This window comes from Cibotium barometz, chromosome 21 (genome assembly GCF_041138505.1).
Source record: "Cibotium barometz isolate CiBa-2024 chromosome 21, ASM4113850v1, whole genome shotgun sequence".
NCBI classification, from domain to species: Eukaryota; Viridiplantae; Streptophyta; class Polypodiopsida; order Cyatheales; family Cibotiaceae; genus Cibotium; species Cibotium barometz.
The window spans coordinates 36,073,297-36,094,295 of record NC_141066.1 but is presented as its reverse complement, the minus strand read 5'-3'; the positions used below and the strand labels follow the sequence as shown (position 1 = coordinate 36,094,295).

At 42.6% G+C, this 20,999-nt stretch overlaps 1 protein-coding gene across 3 annotated transcripts in view; it reads left to right on the top strand.

Moving 5' to 3' along the window:
- Positions 1-20,999, top strand: part of LOC147627138 (zinc protease PQQL-like) — a 74,787-nt gene that overhangs the window by 13,238 nt on the left and 40,550 nt on the right. For all 3 annotated transcript variants that reach the window (XM_086815750.1, XM_086815749.1, XM_086815751.1), the window contains exons 2-4: positions 19,322-19,427; positions 19,559-19,792; positions 19,983-20,147. In XM_086815750.1, coding sequence (XP_086671876.1) covers positions 19,386-19,427; positions 19,559-19,792; positions 19,983-20,147 — 441 coding nt within the window. In that variant the 5' untranslated portion in view covers positions 19,322-19,385. The remainder of the gene's footprint in view (positions 1-19,321; positions 19,428-19,558; positions 19,793-19,982; positions 20,148-20,999) is intronic.

Below are 20,999 nucleotides of genomic sequence, written 5' to 3'. Positions count from 1 at the left end.
ACCTAGGATTGAGCACAATTTGGACCATCTCAATGGTGCAAAGTACCAATCTCAAGAGTGGCTACCGTCAAGTGTGGATGTTTTAGGCCGACATCCCAAAGATGGCTTTCAAGACTGAGGGTGACCATTATAAGTTTGTGGTTGTAACTACACCAGCTAGGGCATGGTCTTGTGAACAATACACATGTCAACACTTAAAATGTAATAGCTACAATGCACAAAACAACTAAAAGGTACATCATCACTGTGCAAGACACAAGCACTGCACATTACACCACCATTAGTATTTTAATTTGTGTACAAGATTCCAAGGGCTTTCCATCCAGATAATCCAATGCAAATGCAAATATGAAGACAAGCTATCCAAACAAGAGTGGTGTTGGAGTAGATTGTCAATGCTAGACTTGTCGAATGAGTCAAAATAACTTCGCCACGAGTCTTCTACACCTGAAGGGGAGTGAACGTGAAACTGCCTTTCCGAGACTACTCATGAACAACCGCTCTCGTACTAGAGCTTGGCTCACACCCTAACAGAGACCGTGGCTCAAGCCTCCCTGGTGCAAGTACACAAACAGGTACATGCACACAAACATGTACAAGTATACGAACAGGTACTAATACGCAGTTTCCAGTAGTACTAGCTACTCAAACAGGTACACGTGGAGCCAGTTCACAACAAATACACCAAGTAATATAGATGTAATGTGATATTCAGCTGGTACAAGAGGTATACAACAGCTGGTGCTGTCACAAGTTTGGGACCTGGAACGATAGACCAACACTTCAAATATACCAGACAGAGCATGAAAACACAGCGGAAGAACCATAAACAATATAAAAACACCGCACTGAGCCAGAACGGCCAGGCCCCCGTAGGAACTTCTTTATTCATATAGAAGCTTTTTACAACAAGGTGCATACAACATTGGATTTTCGACAAAGCATTAGCAAATCTCTTGCCCAGATATCTATCTAGTGCCAAAATAAAAAAAATAGCACCAAAAAGCCATCCGAAAAATTGTCTCAAAATAGTCCCATGAATCAGCTCATAAACAGTCCATAAAACAGCCTGGTATAGAGCCAAAAAGAGCCCCGAACTCTGTGCCAAAACAGCCCCAGACGAGCTCTCCAAACTGTCTCATTTTCCTCCAAAACAGCCCCAGAAGTGTGGCCAGAAGGCTGCTCATGAAGAAGAAATACCAACAGCTGCCGTATGTGCTCTCTAGCGCATAAGAGAGAAAATGCAGCTACTGTCGGTCAGTACGTGTGCAGCCAGCACTGAAGCGAATTAGAGAACCATGGATCAGCAGCAGCCCACCTGTATGACCAGCACAGGAGAAGAAGGCGACTCTTGTACGGCCAGTGCAGAAAGGAGCAAGAGAGAGAGAGCAGCTATAGTCGGTAAGATTGGTGCTAGTGCATGCTTAAAAGAGCCCTCCCTTTGCCTCTTTAATAGAGTCGACCAACCTAATATGAGCCCCATGCTTTTCCTTTAAGCCAAAAATAAGTGGGCTGGCCCAAAATATCAACTTTATGCTTTTCCTTTCTTGATGCTCAAGTTTCATGTAGGTGCCTCCTTTTGTCCACCTGTCCATGCCCAAAATAATAATATGTCTTCAGCCAGATTTTAATAATGTGTGAACACACTGACTTATAAACCTTATAAGTCACTTTAGTGATGAAAATCGCATGCTGCTCATGCTCTATAGCCATCTTTCAGGCCAAACTTTGCCAGTAAATGCTTCAGCTTTCTTCTATGAAAAATCCCCGTTCACACCTTGGCTCGGCGTAGTGTTTGAAACACTGGTCAAGCTTGGTGAAGGGTCCAAATGGTGACATCCCCTCCGTCTTATAAAGCAGTTCTCCGCAACTGTATAAGCTTGATACCACTGAAATATCCTTCAAGTATAGCAGATGCACTGCCAATCAGTAGTATCCCATAATCCATTCATTAAAGCCATAAATCCAGATCCATGATCTGAAGTCAGATATAGGCAGAAAAGCCAACCGTATCAAGAAACAAATTTTATCCATATTCGGAGTCAACAACTCTTGATAATAACTAGACATAGACACACGAGTTTACTGTCTCAAATATCCATAATTTCATAAGTAGCTTTGAGTACCTGAAAAAGAAAATAAGCAGAATACCTAGCCACGAAACATGTCATGCCATTGGACTGCATAACAACAACACTACTATGATCCATATGCATGCCCAAGCCAAACATGTATCAAGAAACAAACTTTATCCATATACGGAGTCAACAACTCCTGATAATAACTAGACACAGACACTTGAGTTTACTGTCCAAGCACTCTGCACTGTAGTGCATGGTGACAAGATGGCTCATCATCAGGGCAACACTGTACAATAGTAGACCCCTTTAGGATTTGATAATTGGCGTATGCCGTGACCCCATTGTAATCCTCAGTCGAGGATATGTTAGGCAGGAGCTACGTGGGTCATTCCTCAACGTTAAAGAGTCAGTCAGTCAATCAATCAAGTCCCTTAACTCATTTGGAGGGAATCATTCATGCATATAGAGTCAGTAGAAGCCTTAGGGTTTGCATTAGATCATGGTTGCATTTTGCATATCATTCATCCCATATACACATAGACCACATAGACCATTGCAGAAGCCTTGAAATATCATCTAGTATTTTTACCATAATTTACAACATTTATTTAGGCATTTTTACCATTTATTTCAGCATTATCCATTTATTCTAGTCGTGTAGCATATTATGTAGCAGTTGGCCAGCTTCACAGCCAGCTGACCAACAGCCAAGTGCATATAAATAGTATAGCTAGCATTCCATCATATCATTCATCATCATTCAAGCAAGCGATTCTGTCCCTCAGCCCCTGGGAGCATTAACGCTTGATCACACAAGCATACTTCAGCAAAACGCTTCATCCTCAGCATTCAGGAAAGGAAGATGCTTCTGTACCTTGGGTTTTCAGCACACAAACAGAATTCAGCAGTCCTTCACATCATCGTTTTGCTACAGCCACTTCGGTGAAGGTAAAACGCATCATATTCATTCATTCATAGTGCATAAAACAGCCTAGAACAGTCCCAATGAGCCCCTTCTCTCAGCCTCAGATTTGCAGCCTTCCTACATTCCATTGGAAGAGTGCATAGGCATTGAGATCGGTCATCATTGGTGCTTCTAAAGCCGTGTAGAGTTCAGCCCGACTCTTGGTCTTTCAAAGGTCTTGCGTTTGGCTTATCTACAATCCCAAGTCAATCCTTCATTCATTCTCTTCAAAGATAATAAAGCAAATACTCCTAGCAATAGGAGGGGGCCCTTCAGTGGGTAATTTGGGACCCAATAAGGTGTATAGATCTATCTCTCTCTCTCATCTCTTAAGTTTGAAGTGATAAAGTGGATTGCTAAAGACTCGCGAAACTTAGGATAAAGAAGGCGGTGTGAGGCTTTGTGTGACAGGATCCTTCATTACGTATAATTCCACTGCATGTTACATTGGTATTAGATTCAGCTTGTCCACACACACCGCATCCTAGTGTGAGAGCATCCTTGGATGGTCATACTTGGCTCTGGCACGACCACTGACTTCAGTAACATGTCTACAGAGGAGAGTACACATCAGTAGGAAGAGGTCTCCCCTGAAGGAGACCTTGCTCTTCGTCCTACTACAGCTACCATAGCTCTACTCAGAGCACAGAACCAGCTTCTTATGGAGCGCCTCCAACTCTTGGAGGCAACAACAACAAAACCCACTCCTGTAGTTACCCTCGACTTCGTCACCCGCTTCTTTCAGGTGGAACAACAAAGATGAGAGGATGAAGCCAGACGAGGGACAGAAAAAGCAGCCCAACAGGACTATGAGGAAGCCCAACGCAGGCTTGAAGAAGACCGACGTCAGGCTGAACTCGCCGCTCGGGAGCACCAACGAGAGCTCGATCGAGGGTACATGTTACTCGAACACCAATGGGAAAAGGAGGCCTTGCATCTGAAATATCAGAACTGGGTTCTAGAATTTTTCAGATTCAGTTTGACTCAATTTGGACAAGATTTGAACCAGTTTGGCTCCCTTTTTGATTTGGTTTGATCTAGGAGAGAGGATAGATAAAAATATCATAATTTTTTTGAATTAAAAACTCATCCACATGTGTGAATTAGATGCCTATCTCAAGAGTCTCCCTCTCCTTACCAAGGTATCAAAAATCCATCATTATTCCAAAATATCTCATTTTTTTAGTAATATCTCATAGTTTTTAACTAATAAACCTTGTATTTAGTCAACTCTTCATCTTATGTGAGTATTTACTCATTTTTGGGTATTTTCTTTTATTCTTTGGATTTATCTCATCCCAACACTTGGATTAATCCTATTGGCCCGTAAGAACCTTAATTGGACCATAATCCAGAAATTTCTAAAAATCTAGACCCTTAGGCTAAGGTCTCTTATATATCATTTTTAATTGATTCCTAATGCACATTGGAAAGTTCATTTTATACTTCTGTTTCAAGGGAAACCATTTTAGACACTAGGAGAATTTTTATATCCAAAGATATCTCAATTTTGGATTACCTCTCTCTAGATATTTTCTCTCTCTAGGTCAAAACAGGATAAAACAAGATCTTTAAAAATAATGAAAAACTGACAAAGCAAAGAAAGTCAGAAAATGAAACAAGTTCTAGTACATCACTAAGTGAGGATGAAACAAGTTCTTACTCTTCGCTCAGTGCACCACATAGACCAATCGACAGACTAGAACCCACCGAACCACCCCAAATGGATAATAAAATGATCACATGACGTATGCGGAATGCAAAAAGCAAGCTCACGAGAGCATGCTTAGCTTGGTTGAATGTCTTATAGGGTCATCTGTTGTGATTGAGCCTCATAATGCCAATCCTAAAAGAGTAACCAAGATTCAAAGCCTATAAGAGTACCGCTTTCCCTTTTAAGAGGAAGACATGCTCTCTACAGAAGAGTCATTTGAGAGAGATTGTATGAATTATAGGCTTGAGAAAGCACGCGAGGAATTCGATAATTCCCTTACAAGATTAAAACAATCTCTCAAAACCTCATTCGGAGGAATGCTCTTCTCTCATAAAGATAGCATCACATCAACACTTGCACCTTTAATGGCTCAACCTGAGTTATACAAGGACATAACGAACTACATAAAACAGGACTGTGAGGATTCGCAAGTTTCCAAACAGCCTTCATTAAGAATTGTCAGAGGGCCAACCATGCCAGTGTACGCATTGGGTACTCTTGAAAACACTGAGACCCAAACAGAGGATGAAAGTACCTCTCTTGAGTTTCCCCACCCATAGGTGCCACCAGCCAGCATCCCGCGACATCAACAACCGTCATCCGAATTACACCGAATTTTAGTAAGTATGATGGTAAGTGTGATCATTTAGCTGTCAATCAATTTATTCATCAATTTAATGCTTATTTTTCGTTGGCAAAGCTAACATATCCTCAAGACAAAGTCCATGTAGCAGCTACCCACCTCATGGGTGAGGCAGTCACTTGGTGGTAACATTGGTCTAGTATCCATACAGTCCACATCACAGGTGTCACAACTTTTCGTTGCGATACCTCTGTCCATGACCTACCAGATTTCTCCCTCCCTAGTATTTGACCAACTTGGTAGATGAGTTCTGTGGACTCAGACAGAACGGGTCACCTGTGCTTCAGTTTTCCAGTAAGGTTATAACTTTAACACAACAGTTAGGGTTATCTGAGCAGGGCAAGATGGATCAATTCATTCGTGGATTAGATCCTCACATCTGGTTCACAGTTCGTAATTTTGAACCCATCACATATGACCGGGCTTTGACTTTTTTTCAAAATGAAGAAATGAACAGAGGTAAGCCTAAGCAAACGCAGTCTAGTATCAAACCCGAGCAGCAGCAATCTGCTTCGCAGCCAGGGAAAGGTAATGCGTCTTCTAAAGACGCCAAGAAGGATGACAGTTCTAGCTGTAGTTTAGGGGGTAAGAAGGATAAGGAATCCAAACCTAAGAAAACCCCTGAGGAAAAGGCTAAAGCAGGCATCGGAGCAAAGAAAGTACCAGTCAGAGAACGGATGTTTTTTCTGTCATACCATTGGGCATGGTAAGAAGGATTGCCAGAAATAGCAAACGGAGCAAGCCTCCAAACCACCTTCTTCCACAGTTGCCACAGCATCTCCTCCTCCTCCAGCCCCGCCTACTACCACCAACGTAGTTCAGCTTTTACCTCTATGTGTCCTATGCCATCCGTGGTATTTGATGCTAAGGAGGAGGGTGAGAGTGATGCTCACAGAAAAGCCTCATCCGAGCTTATGGCTCTGCCAAGGGCCGCCAGTTTGTAGTTCTATTTGACATGGGCAGTTCTGAGGACACCATCTCTCCCCAGTTGGCTACCAAAAGGAGCTGTACATTAGTGCCCTATCATCTGGATGTGGACGGGTTCACACCTAGTCTCTGCACCCTTATATCTCAAAAGGCACAATAGTTTGCCTTTGTAGTTTAAAAGGCCTCATTCCAATGAGATTTCATTGTCTGGCCTCTTTTGGGGTGTGACATGATCTTAGGAATCCAGTGGTTTTGTGAGTATGAGCCTATTCTGGATTGGGGGACACTTTTACTATCTGTAAAGGTTTTCCTGAGCCCGTCATGATTTGTGGGGATAGAAGCATTCTTGGCATCCCGTTGATTTCTCATCTCCAGGCCCAACGAGCTGTCTGCAAGGGAGCGGAAGGAGCATTCATTTATTTATGTTCGTGCTTAGACAGCTTCTACCTCATCGATAGTGGCTATCTCATCTTTATCTCCAGTCCCACAGTTGGCAGACCTCCTGTCTCGACACCAGGACATTATGCTTAGGGACGAGCCCCCGCCCAGTCTCCCCCCATCCCGTCCTGATGAGGACCATTATATCGATTTGGTCCTTGGATCAGAACCTCCTAGTAGGTTCCCCTATCATCTTTCCAAGACTTTAGAGGGCGAGTTAGAAAAGCAATTATCTGAGCTCCTCCGAGCCGGATGCGTTCGGCCATCTTCCTCACCATTTGCTGCACCCATCCTATTTGTCCAATAGAAGGACAAGTCTGCACGCCTTTGTAGACTATAGGGCATTAAACAAACTCACCATTAAGAATAAGTTTCCTATGCTAAGGATTGAGTACACTTTGGAGTGTTTAGATGGTGCAAAATTTTTCACTAAGATCGATCTCAAGAGTGGTTACCATCAGGTCCGCATTTTTGAAGCTGACATTCCAAAAATAGCTTTCACTACGAGTTCGTAGTCATGCCCTTTGGGCTTACCAATGCACCCGCAACCTTCAATAAAATAATGTCCAGAATTTTCGCAGTCCTCATTGGTAAGTGTATTTTTATATTTCTTGATCAATGATGACATACTTATATTCTCAGCCACTGCGGAGCAGCATGAGAAAGATGTGGAGAAAGTATTGCAACTTTTGCAAGATAATGGGCCCTTCATAAACACCAAAAAGTCTATCTTCGGCGTTTCATAGGTTCAATACTTGGGCTATATCATTGGTTCGGTTGGGATTCGATTGGACCCCTCAAAGCTTCAAGAGATCTTGGATTGGGACATCCCTCAGACTGCCTAAGAGATCCGTTCTTTCGGCCAAGTCTACATTACGCTTGTTCACCAATTTTCCAACCTTGCAGCACCTCTCACCCACTTGCTCAAGGGGGTGAAAACTCATAGACAAAAAGTCACAGTGATGACAGGCAAGGTGCTCGATGCACATTCCGTGCACTCCAAAAAGCAACCTCAAAAGCGCTTGTTCTGAAGTTAGCATCTTGGGATGAACCTTTCGAGGTCATTATCGATGCCAGCAATGTAGCCATAGGTGGAGTTCTTCAGCAGGACAATAGACCTATGGCCTACTATAGTAGAAAGTTGGATTCCAAGTTCACCTCGCATTTTTGGAGGGCATTATTCGAGAACTTTGGGACCAAGTTACAGTTGTCTAGTGCATTCCATCCATAGACAGACGGCCAGACAGAAATCTAGAACCGATTGGCCTTTGATGGTATGAGGTTATATTGTCACGACCAACAGTCCAAATGGGAACATTATCTTCCATTGGTCCAAGTCATCTTGAACGATACTCATTCATTCAGTGTCGGACGTACTCCGTATGACGCAGTCTTTAGTCGCCGTTTCTCTTCTCTTTTGACGAGAATGGTGTCTCCATCTCTTGAGGCTAATAAAATGACGGAAGCATTTTCTGAAATCATTGAGTCAGTTAAAGACCGCTTGAACAAAGTTCAGGAAGCTTATAGCAGACATGCAAATAAGTCTAGACGAGATTTCCACTTCAAGGAAGGGGATTGGGTCTATTTGCACATCATGAAACAGAGATTGAAACAAGTGGGCAAACGCTGTTCCAAGCTTTCTTTCCATAGTTTTAGACCCTTTCCTATAGTTAAAAAGTTAAGTGATGTCTCTATGAAATTGAAGTTGCCTAACAGCTCGTGATGCATGATGTTTTCCATGTTTCTTGGCTAAAACCATATGTTGGACGAGAAGTGTTTGATGTTTCAGATGAATAGCACCCAGACGTGGTAGATGAATCAGAAGTCATTGAGCTTGAGCAGATCCTTCTTCATCGTTGGAAGCATGGTTCCGGTTGAAGACTCGGTCAGTTCTATATGAAGTTTTGAGATCGAGGTACCCACGAAGCAGTTTGGCTAGACGAAGAGTTCTCTCAAGAGTATCCCCAGTTATTGGTGGACTACTTGGAAGCCATAAACCTACTGCCAAGCTAAGCAAGAGGGAATGTCACATCCACTTTGCACTGTAGTGCATGGTGACAAGCTGGCTAGTGCAACACTGTACAATTGTAGAACCCTTTAGGATTTGATAATTGTCATACGCTGTGACCCCATCGTAATCCTCAGTCAAGGATATGTCAGGCACGAGCTATGTGGGTCATTCCTCAGCCTTAGAGAGTCAGTTAGTTAGTCAAGTCCCTTAACCCACTTGGAGAGAATTAGTCATGCATATAGAGTCAGTAGAAGCCTTAGGGTTTGCATCAAATCATGGTTTCATTTTGCATATCATTCCTCCCATATGCACATAGACCACATAGACAACACCAGAGAGCCTTGGAATATCATCTAGCATTTTTACCATATTTTACAACATTTGTTCTGGCATTTTTACCATTTATTTCAGCATTATCCTTTTATTCTAGTCGTGTAGCATATTATGTAGCAGTTGGCCAGCTTCACAGCCTGTCGACCAGCAGCCAAGTGCATATAAATAGCATAGCTAGCATTCCATCATATCATTCATCATCATTCAAGCAAGCGATTGAGTCCCTCAGCCCCTGGGAGCATTAATGCTTAATCACACAAGCATACTTCAGCAAAATGCTTCATCCTCAGCATTCTTCCAAAGGAAGGTGCTTCTGTACCTTGCATTTTCAGCACACAAACAGGATTCAGTAGTCCTTCACTCATTGTTTTGCTACAGCCACTTCGGTGAAGGTAAAACACATCATATTCATTCATTCATAGTGCATAACACATCCTAGAACAGTCCCAGTCAGCCCCTTCTCTCAACGTCATATTTGCAGCCTTCTTACATTCCATTGGAAGAGTGCATAGGCATTGAGATCGGTCATCATTAGTGCTTCTACAGGCGTGTATAGTTCAGCCCAACTCTTGGTCTTTCAAAGGTCTTGCGTTTTGCTTATCTACAATCCCAAGTCAGTCCTTCATTCATTCTCTTCAAAGATAGTAAAGCAAATACTCCTAGTAATAGAAGGGTGCTCTTCAGTGGGTAATTTGGGACCCAATAAGGTGTACAGATCTCTCTCTCTCTCTCTCTCTCTCTCTCTCTCATCTCTTAAAGTTTGAAGTGATAAAGTAGACTGTCAAAGACTTGTGAAACTCAGGATAAAGAAGGCTGTGTGAGACTTTGTGTGATAGGATTTTTCATTACGTTGAGAGAAAGAAAACGGGAGAGTATCTACTGCCTCTATAGTATATTTCTCCTCACACACCTTGAGATGTATACACACACCCAGACAGAAAAAACTTATGATTATCCCCTTGGAACATCCAACAAAAGTCCTCCTAGATGACAACCACATCGCAGTCATCCCAAGCCGACACCTTCCTTGCGAGGCTCATCTTGAGTAGATGTCCGTAGAACTCTCATATGCATAAAACGGTGTTTGGTAGGGGAAGATACGAGCCGTTGAAGGTAGGTAGGTTTTCTAAAATGCCCAGCTCTCGGACATCATATAGCCCCCTTATGAACATAGGTAACCACAAACGTATGTACATAGGCAAACCATAAACCATATGTACAAGGCCACAAAACTGGCACTTATTCCAGCCACAACAACACCCATATGTACAGTGGCAAAAATAGCATCAAGTAAAGACAAAGACCTGTTGGGGGTGGCTAGCTGCACCATATAAAAATCCACACATATTTGCCCCCCCAACTAGCATGGAACACTTTCAAGTGTTCCATGCATGCACTGTAGTATCACATGATCCTCGTGACATAAGGCTTGAGTCTAATACCATTGACTCGAGCCTTATGTAACTTTCCATCAAGATCCATCAACTGATAACTGCCATTGTCAAACACCTCTTGAATAACATACGGACCCTCCCATCTCACTTTGAACTTGGTTTGAAAAGTTGAATTCAAAGCACTGTTATACCTCATAACCAACATACCTTTCTACAGCCCTTTCTCCTTAATCTTTTCATTAAACATGTCAGCTCTTCTTTGACCCAACCGCTCATAGAAGCCAATAGCACTTTCTCTATCCAATAACAAGGTGTGCATAGAAATGAATCTTTCCTTGACACGTTCATCCTCAGCCATACCATGCTTCAAAACAAATTCCAAAGATGGTAGCATTACATTGACTGGGAGCACACACTCTTCACCATATACTAAATGGAAAGGAGTATAACCTGTAGCAGATTTTTGGGTCACCCTGCATGCCCACCATAATGCCCTGTCCAAATACGTATCCCAGTCTTTGGGACGCTCTTCCACAAGCTTGAATAACATTTTCTGCAACACCCCATTAAAAGCTTCCACTAGGCCATTACATTGGGGGTGGTAGGGAGTAGAGAACCTGTGTTTGATCTCCAATTTTTTGACCAGATCTTTCATGAGATCATTTCTGAACTCCCTGCCCTGATCACTTACAAGCTCTAGAGGCACTCCAAACCTGCAACATAAGTGATTAAATACAAAATCCCCAATATCCTTTGAAGAAGCACCCCGACTAGCTTTTGCTTCTGGCCACCTGGTCATATAATCAACCGCACTAAATATGTAATGTTTCCCATTCCTTGTACCTGGTAGGGGTCCTATCACATCTAAACCCCACTTTTCAAAGGGTCCATAACTCACTATGTGCCTCATTGGTTCTGGCATCAATGTTTTTTTCTGAAACAATTGACACTCATGGCAGCTTCTACACCAATGCACAATATCTCTATTCATGCTGGGCCACATAAGCTGCGCATTTAAAACTTTTCTTCTCGTAATTTCGACCCCAAAATGTCCACCACATCCTTCTTCATGACATGCTTTCAAACAAGTAGCAAATCTCATCAAAATGAAGAACTCTCCGAATAACGCCATCCACCCCTTTGTGAAACAAATGCTCACCAATCAACACATACCGCAAAGCCCTCTTAGTGATTGCATGCCTTTGCTTGGAATTCAACTCCCTTCTTGCAAAGCCAGTTTGCAATACATGTTCCTCCTCATGAAGGGATTCCCTCCCAAGATACTTCGGCTCTAGCACTTGCAAAGCATGCAAATCCCTCATAAAAACACCCTCTGCTAGTTCATGGGCTCTCACATTTTTGTCTCTAGGTACATGCCAAATCTGAAAGGTTATAAACGACTTCAATAGCTTCCGCACCTTGAAGAACCAACCTTTCATACCTTCTTTGTTTACCTTCCATGTACCCTGCACCTGCCTTATGATCGACATTGCATCACCTTTAATCAATAGCTTCTTAACCTGTCTTCTCACACATTCTTCCAAGCCCAAATATAAACTAGCATATTCCGCCTCATTATTAGACTTTACATTCACTTCTTGGCTGCCAAACCAAGTTTCCACACCTTCTTTGTTCACAAAAACAAAACCAATTGCTGCTTTACCAATGCTTCTCTTAAAAGCCCCATCAAAGTACAAAGTGCCTTCCACATCCTGTAATTCCTCATGCATAGCATAAGTAGGCACAATCTTCCTTTCCAACTCTTTCTTTGTGCTATTTTTGACATTGATTTCTTTAAAAGTAAGCATGTCAGCCATGTTGGCACGCACATTCTCTTCCTTAACAAAATTAATGTCAAACTGCTGCAACTCAAGTATCCACTTTTGAAGCTTGGGGCTATCACCTGGATATTTTAGAGCATGAGGCAATAAAGAACATGATGTTAAGACCACAAAAGGTTTACTAATAAGGTAGGACTTCAGTCTCTTTGTTGCATAGACCAAGGTCCATACTAACTGTTCTACTTCATGCCAAGTCTGCCCAACAGTTGACATTGTCTTACTTACATAGTAAACCGGTCTCATATAAGATTGCTTCTTGCCCTTTTGCATCAATACTGCCCCAATAGCATGCTTTCCAACACTCAAACTCAAATAGAAGGTTTCATCCCAGCATGGAGGCATCATTGTGGGCAAAATAGAGAGTTTTTCCTTTACATTTTCAAAGGCTTCCTGTTCTTTTTCTGTCCACACCAAAGGGTCTCTTTGCATTGCCTTTTGTAAAGGGTGCACATACTCTGCCAGCATACAAAAAGACCTTGATAAGTACCTGAGCTTTTGCACAAAACTCATAAGTTCCTTGGTGTTGTTGGGACTCTCCATCATGAGAAGGCATTCAACTTTAGCTGGATCTGGAGAAATTCCATTTTCACTGATTTCATGCCCCAAGAGGGCCACTCTAGCCCTTGCAATCTTACATTTTGCCAGATTTAGTTGACCCCCATCTTCATCAATCTTTTTAAAAACCTTGTCAAGCTTTTCTACATGTAACAACCTGTCACTATGCACACAGAAGTCGTCCATGAAAACCTTTACAAAGCTTCCTAGATAAGGTCCCAAGGTTGTATCCATCCAGCCTTCAAAGCTTGCATAAGCATTCACTAAGCCAAAGGGCATGACCCTGAAGCAATATATACCCCATGGGGTAATGAAGGCAGTCTTCTTTTGATCCTGTTCAGCTATCATAATTTGGTAATAACCACTGAAACCGTCACAAACTGAAAATCTTTCATCACCTGCAACCTTATCTAGAATCTCATCCTGGAATGGAAGAGGGTAATGGTGTCTCTTAGTGGCAGCATTCAAAGGTTTATAATCAACGCACACCCTCCATTTATTACCCTTTTTGGGCACAATAACCACTGGCGATATCCATTCCGCATCATCAACCCGATATATAAAACTTGCTTTTAAGAGCTTATTGACTTCTGTTTCCAACATCTGTTTTTGAATCACGCTAAGTCTCCTCATCTTTTGAACCACTGGTTTGACACCTTCCTTGAGTTTTATTTCATGAATGACCCTGTTTGTCCCTCTCATCTGAGTGTAGTCTTTGGCAAACAATTTTGGATACCTGTTAAACAAGGCTTCATAAGCATCTCTTTCCTGATTAGTTAAATCACTAGCCAACATTGCCATTAACTCTTCTTTAGGCACATTTGGCACATCATCAGCCATATAAGGGTCACCTGTCTCACTTTTACCTGCTTTTTCTTCATCATCCAAAGATATTTGCATAGCACACACATCCACATCAAGGTCAAGAAGACTTTGATCGTAAATGTTATCATCATCATAGGAAGAAGAACTACTGGAATCATCATCATAGGTATCCTGTGAAGAAGATGGCAATTTAAGTTCCATGTCTGGCTTCTCATCAATCTCGAGTACCTTACCTTTCCTCATATCATACCTGATCCGTTTATTCTTGGGCCTATCCACAAAAAGATCGATACATCCTCTGTACCAATCCTGTCGAGATCTCATGGCAATCAACCAAGGCCTCCCCAAAATGATAGGATATGCTCCAAGCTTCGCAGGCATAATATGAATATCCATAGTGGCTCGCTGCCCCAACACATTTAACTCCAAATCATGTATAACACCCAGACATTTAACCCGACTACTATTTGCCATCCTCACAGTGAAAAGAGACCTGCCAGTGAGTTCTAGCCCCAACAAATGCATAGTCTCCTCAGTCATCACACACACCTGTGCTCCACCATCCATATAGGCCTTGCCTACTCTTCTTCCATGCACCCAAGCATCTATAACAGGTAACACATCAGTGACTTTGTGAAGCTGCACTACATGTGCTTCTGGCTTCTTCACCTTGACTCGCTTCAGGCTAGCAAGTTTGTGCCAATGTCTTCTCACACTTGGACTCAAGTTTAAAAGCTGGCCATAGGTAATATCTGCTTTCTTCTTCTTTAGGTCTTCTAAAAGGCTATAAGCAGGTTGCCCTTCTCCTAGCTGGAAGTCGTCCATGGTGACCTTCCTTCTTCTCCTCTTTGCTTTAGCTTCACCTTGTTTACTCGACTCTCCTATTTCCATCGGTGCTTTCCCTTTATCCATGTCTTTTCTAGTTTTCATTCTTGACTTTTCTTCCCTACGGGCCTCTTCAGTTTCTGACTTTTGTGCTCTTTTCCTTTTGTATGCCAACACATCGGCCTCATCCTCCTCATCACCTTCTTCAACAGCTTCCAATATCCCAACAGCAAACTGTGGTGGTGCCTGGCCCTGCTGCTGCTGCTGTGCTTGCCCTTGAGGTACCTGTACATTGACATTGCCCTCTCTCACATTATTTCTTTGCCTTGGGGCTATGGGATATATACCACCTGGCTCTCTTCTTGGTAAGGGACATTGGGGAGAATAATGACCCCTCTCTCCACAATTGTAACATTGGACATTTTCATTGCGAGGTCTTGGGGCTCGCTCTCCTTGAGGACGCCTCACTTGCTGTTGTTGAATTGCTTGCATAGCAATATTAAGGCTTCCAATTTGGTCTGTTAACCTCTGTATTTCCTGTTGAAGGGTCTCTTGACCTTGAGTAGGATCAGCTACTTTTGGAGCTTCCACATGAAGCTCTCTTTCACGATGCACATCCATAGGTAGAGGCTTTACTAATTCTCCAAAGGGCACAAGAGATCCGCCATAATGGAAAGGAACATCCCTTTCTTTACTTAGCATTTCCTGCTTCCTTATCTTCTTTCTCCACTGCCCCTTGGCTATCCTCACAGCCTCTTCATACGTTCCTGGATCCTTGAGCTCTACCTTGTCTTTAATGCTCTTATGTAAAAGACACACAAACCTGTCCTTCTTCAAGAAACCAGGAGGTACTTGATTCTCTTCCAGGCCTCTTAAGATTCTCCTCCAGCAAGCTTCAAACCTGTTTACCTGTTCATTGATATCTCGGTCTTCTCCTTGCTGCAATCTACTCAATTCCTTCCATAGTTCCTCGGGAGCATCAGCTTTTTCAAATCTTCCTCTTAATGCTTCGCGGAGTTGAGCCCAATTACCTTTTTGCACCTCGGTGAGCGTATCTTCGTACCATACTCGAGCCTCACCCTCCATTAGCAAGCTCACAAGACGTAATTTGAATCCATCATCATCTCTATTACTCTTTAGAGCGGTCAACTCGACATGTCGTATGAATTTGTCCACATCTTCGCCTTTTCCGCCCTTGAAAACCTCAAACGCCTCGCCAGCCATAGACCTTGAGTTGATCTACAAGCGATTATCACCCTTTAGACCTCTTAGTTGAAGCTGCCTTCCAATCCTCAGTGGGGGCACCAAAAAGGATGAGAGAAAGAAAACGGGAGAGTATCTACTGCCTCTATAGTATATTTCTCCTCACACACCTTGAGATGTATACACACACCCAGACAGAAAAAACTTATGATTACCCCCTTGGAACATCCAACAAAAGTCCTCCTAGATGACAACCACATCGCAATCATCCCAAGCCGACACCTTCCTTGCGAGGCTCATCTCGAGTAGATGTCCGTAGAACTCTCATATGCATAAAACGGTGTTCGGTAGGGGAAGATACGAGCCGTTGAAGGTAGGTAGGTTTTCTAAAATGCCCAGCTCTCGGACATCATATAGCCCCCTTATGAACATAGGTAACCACAAACGTATGTACATAGGCAAACCATAAACCATATGTACAAGGCCACAAAACTGGCGCTTATTCCAGCCACAACAACACCCATATGTACAGTGGCAAAAATAGCATCAAGTAAAGACAAAGACCTGTTGTGGGTGGCTAGCTGCACCATATAAAAATCCACACAACGTATAATTCGGTTGCATGTTACATTTACTGTGTCTCAAATATCCATAATTCCATAAGTAGCTTTGAGTACCTGCAAGAGAAAATAAGAAGAATACATAGCCACAAAACATGTTGTCATGCCATTGGACTGCATAAGAGCAACACTCCTATGGTCCATACGCATGCCAAAGCCAAACATGCTTCACATGTCGATATGGTCAAGGTTGCATCCGTACGTACATACCTTATGATATGGTACGTTTTAGTGTACGGTATGGTATTGTACCGTACGGTATGGATCCATACGTGGAAGATTGTTCTTCCCCCCCCTCCCCAACTGGCCTTTGGGGACACCCAAGTAGGTGAGGATACATGCACTTTCTTGTTTAACTTATGTGTGTATTTTATCACACGATACACACATACTATTGGCACTAACAACTTAGCAATGAGAGATGATGATGATGTGGTGCCAACCGTTGCGGTCACCGCCATTGGAGAGCCAGAGTATGATAGCGAAGGAAACATGTTGACACATGGAGATATTTAATCTTCATCTTCTTCATCATTTGATGGTGATGAAGTGATCATTGAGCGCTTTGCAATGTGTAGTGATAGCGACACTAGTGACTAGAACTATTGTTTTTTGGCTTCTCTAGATAGTAAACTATCTTTTAACTTTTAAATTTTGATTGATTGCTTATAGTATGTAACCCATGGCATTTGAGTCATGGGTACTGAACATTTGAGTGATTCCATTTCGTGAAACCTATTTATGCTTTTGTTTACTGATAGGTCTCATTTTGGTAATTGTGGTGTTGTTCAGAAATGAATTGTTTTTCAAATTTAAAGTTTGCAGTTTTTCATTCATTTTTCTGTATAAATATACATCATATAGTATATTTTTGTTTTCATGTACCTTACATATTTAACGTACCTCAAAATCTCAACGTGTACCTGAATGCGTACGTTACGTACCTGATTCGCACCGTACCTTACGTACCTTTCCACCTTGCATATGGTTCACTAGGGCACCGACCCTTCCATGAAACCATAAATGCTTGCTAGAGTTTCCCCTTCCACAAGACTTCACTAGCAAGGCAACTACCCTTCCATGAGTGCTGATAATACTCACCATGGTTACCACCCTTCCATGAGTTCATGCGACACTCACCAGGGATACCACCCTTCCAAGAGCTCACAAGATCACTCACCAATGTTATCTCCCTTCTAAGAGTTCACAAAATCAGTCACCAAGGCTACCACTCTTCCACGAGTGAATCCAAGATAAGATCCATAGTTGGCGCAGACTACTTCCATAAGCTCAATAGCAAAATTGTTGGTGAGTGTGGTCCCCACTTTTGATCTTTTCTCTTTCTCATTGCTTATAGGAAGCTTCTGCTCCCGAGAAAGCACATGCTCTGATACCACTATCACCGGAATTGGGGACCCGGAACGATAGACCAACACTTCAAATATACTAGACAGAGCATGAAAACACAGTGGAAGAACCATAAACAATATAAAAACACTGCACTGGGCTAGAACGACTGGCTCTTCTTTATTCATATAGAAGCTTTTTACAACAAACCAAGGTGCAGGTGCATACAACATTGGATTTTCCACAAAGCATTAGCAAATCTTTTGCCCAAACAGAGCCAAAACAGCCCCAAAATCCGCGCCAAAACATCCCCAAAATGGAGCCTCAAATCAGTCCTAGAAGAGCTCTCCAAACTGTCTCATATTTCTCTAAAACAGCCCGAGAAGTGTGGCCAGAAGGCGGCTCATGAAGAAGAAATACCAACTGCTGCCATCTGTGCTCTTTAGCGCATAAGAGAGAAAATGCAGCTACCGTCGGTCAGTACCTCTGTGGCCAGCACTGAAGTGAGAGAGAGAACCACGGATCAGCAGCAGCCCACCTGTAGGACCAGCGTAGCGCAGGAGAAGAAGGCGACTGCTGAACGGCCAGTGCAGAAAGGAGCAGGAGAGAGAGAGAGCAGCTATTGTCGGCCAGATTGGTGCTAACGCATGCTGAAAACAGCCCTCCCTTTGCCTCTTTAATAGAGTCAACTGGCCTAATATGAGCCCCATGCTTTTCCTTTAAGCCAAAAATAGGTGGGCTGGCCCGAAATATCAACTTTATGCTTTTCTTGGCTTGATGCCCATTTTTCATGTAGGTGCCTCCTTTTGTCCACTTGTTCATGCCATGCCCAAAATAATAATATGTCCAGCCAGATTTTAATAATGTGTGAACACTGTGACTTATAAACCTTATAAGTCACTCTAGTGATGAAAATCCCATGCTACTCATGCTCTATAGCCATCTTTCAGGCCAAACTTTGCCAATAAATGCTACAGCTTTCTTTTGTGGAAAATCCATGTTCACACCTTGGCTTTGCATAGTGTGTGAAACATTGGTCAAGACTGGTGAAAGTGGTGACAGGTGCAGCAAGAACTAAGGTAAGTACAGCAAGTACAGTAGGGCTTCCAACAAGTACAGTCGGTATAGTAGGGTTTCCAGCAAGTACAGCCGGTACAGTAGGGTTTCCAGCAGGTACAGTAGGCTGTACAGTAGGGTTTCCAGCAAGTACTGCAGGTACAGCAAGAGGCCTGAATGATAATCAACTTGTAGATGAGCAGCAGGGAGAGATGCGCTAGCCTCCAAATAGTTCAAGAGAAAGAAAGAAGGTTATATTAGACGTCTTCAAAAGACCATAAGGTCTATGAGACATAAGGGATTACAAAGATTGTGTGTTGCAAAAAACTGGTAAACAGACAAAAAAGACAAAATATTGCTGATGTCTACATATGTGAAATCTGTGTCTATTTATGTAGAATTCCGTGTCAACTAAGTTATCCATAATGGTCTGAAGCCCTGTCAATATCTCTTGAGAGAGTGTTCAGACCATGCTCACGTTTTTGCTGCCTTTTTGAAAAAGAAAAAAACAATTTAAAGCCTCGGATTGCTCTCTCTCATGCAGGTGCGTTGTATCACGATCAGATTTTCCAGATTTTGGGTCTACAGAGTTAATCCTCAGCAATGGAATGCGAGTATGCTACAAATGTACAGATTTTCTTGATGATCAGGTGGGTATTTATGCTTATGCTTATGATTATGTTGTTTAAACCATGGCCTTAAAGCTGAAGGGATACAATTCTAACAGCAATTGATGTTCTTTAGAGCTGGACCAATACTCTTGAACTGTTGCCTTTTGCAGGTCCTTTTTAGTGGCTTTTCATATGGGGGTCTGTCAGAAATTTCAAAGAGCGACTTCCTCTCTTGTTCAATGGGCTCTACAATTGCTGGTGAGATAGGTGTCTTTGGGCATAAACCATCAATGCTTTTGGATATGCTGGCAGGAAAGAGGGCAGAGGTTGGGATGAAAGTGGGAGCCTATATGCGCACATTTTCGGGAGACTGCTCTCCTTCTGATCTTGAGACAGCTCTTCAGGTTGGTTGCAGTGTCATGTTCGTAAAGTCACATCTATTCTATTGTGAATAAGAAAATTACGTTCTGCCCAAATGTGCATGCTGGCATTAATTTGGCGTAGGATGTTGTCGAAGGAGTCAGTGTTTGGTGCTGTAGCATATTTTCTTTTGAAATGAGCTTAAGGTTGTGTATGCTTGTATTTGGTCTGCAGCTTGTATACCAGCTTTTTGTCACCACTGTCATACCAGGTAATGAAGAAGTCAAGTTGGTTATGCAAATGACAAAGGAGGCTATATTGGCACAAGAAAGGGATCCTTTTACAGCCTTGGCGAATCGTGTGCGCGAGCTGAACTATGGTGACTCCTACTATTTCAAGGTAAACTGTCTAACATGTAAGATGTATATATGTATGTATGATCCATGCACATTCATATATATATATATATATGTGTGTGTGTGTGTGTGTGTGTGTACACATACATATACATATACTTTTTTTTTTTTGTAAATCCTTGATTTATTTACAAGTGGGAAACCTCTAAGTGAGGAAAACCCAGAAAAAGAAGAGTAACCATAGGCTTCACTACCTAGAAGCAATCAAAGTAAATCCTATAGGCATCAAGAGTGATGTCCCGAGCATCATAAGCAAAATGAAGCGCGTGACCAAGCGAGAACTTGAAGTAATGGAAGGGATCAATGTCATTGGCTTGGAACATGAGGTTGTTCCGAACATGCCATATGGTCCAAAAGACCCAGAATCGGACCCAGCTGAAAAATACAGCAAACTGAGACTGTGATGCTTGTAACACCCCAAAAAGCCAAAACTGTCTGTGAAAAATGGCCGAAGGGAAACGAAGCCAAAGAGCAATCGAGACCCGGCGAATGAACGATCTGGAGCATACGCAACCCCACAGTAAATGTGGGACAGTCTCCTCAGTAGCTTTACATCGGACACAACGTGAAGGCGCAATATGACGTGCATGTAACAAGCTACCAACAGAAAGAGCACCAACCAAACAGCGCCACAAGAACGGCGTTCTTTGAGAGGCAGATGACTTTTCCAAATGCGAAACAATGTACGTTTCCACCACATTGAAGATTTGGAGAGAGACCATAGCTGATTACCATGTCCGACAATCCATGCATCCGATTGCAAGAGGGCATAAACTGTCCCAGCTGAAATACATTTCATAGCAGTGGTTCCAAGATTCCAATCAGATAGACGGGA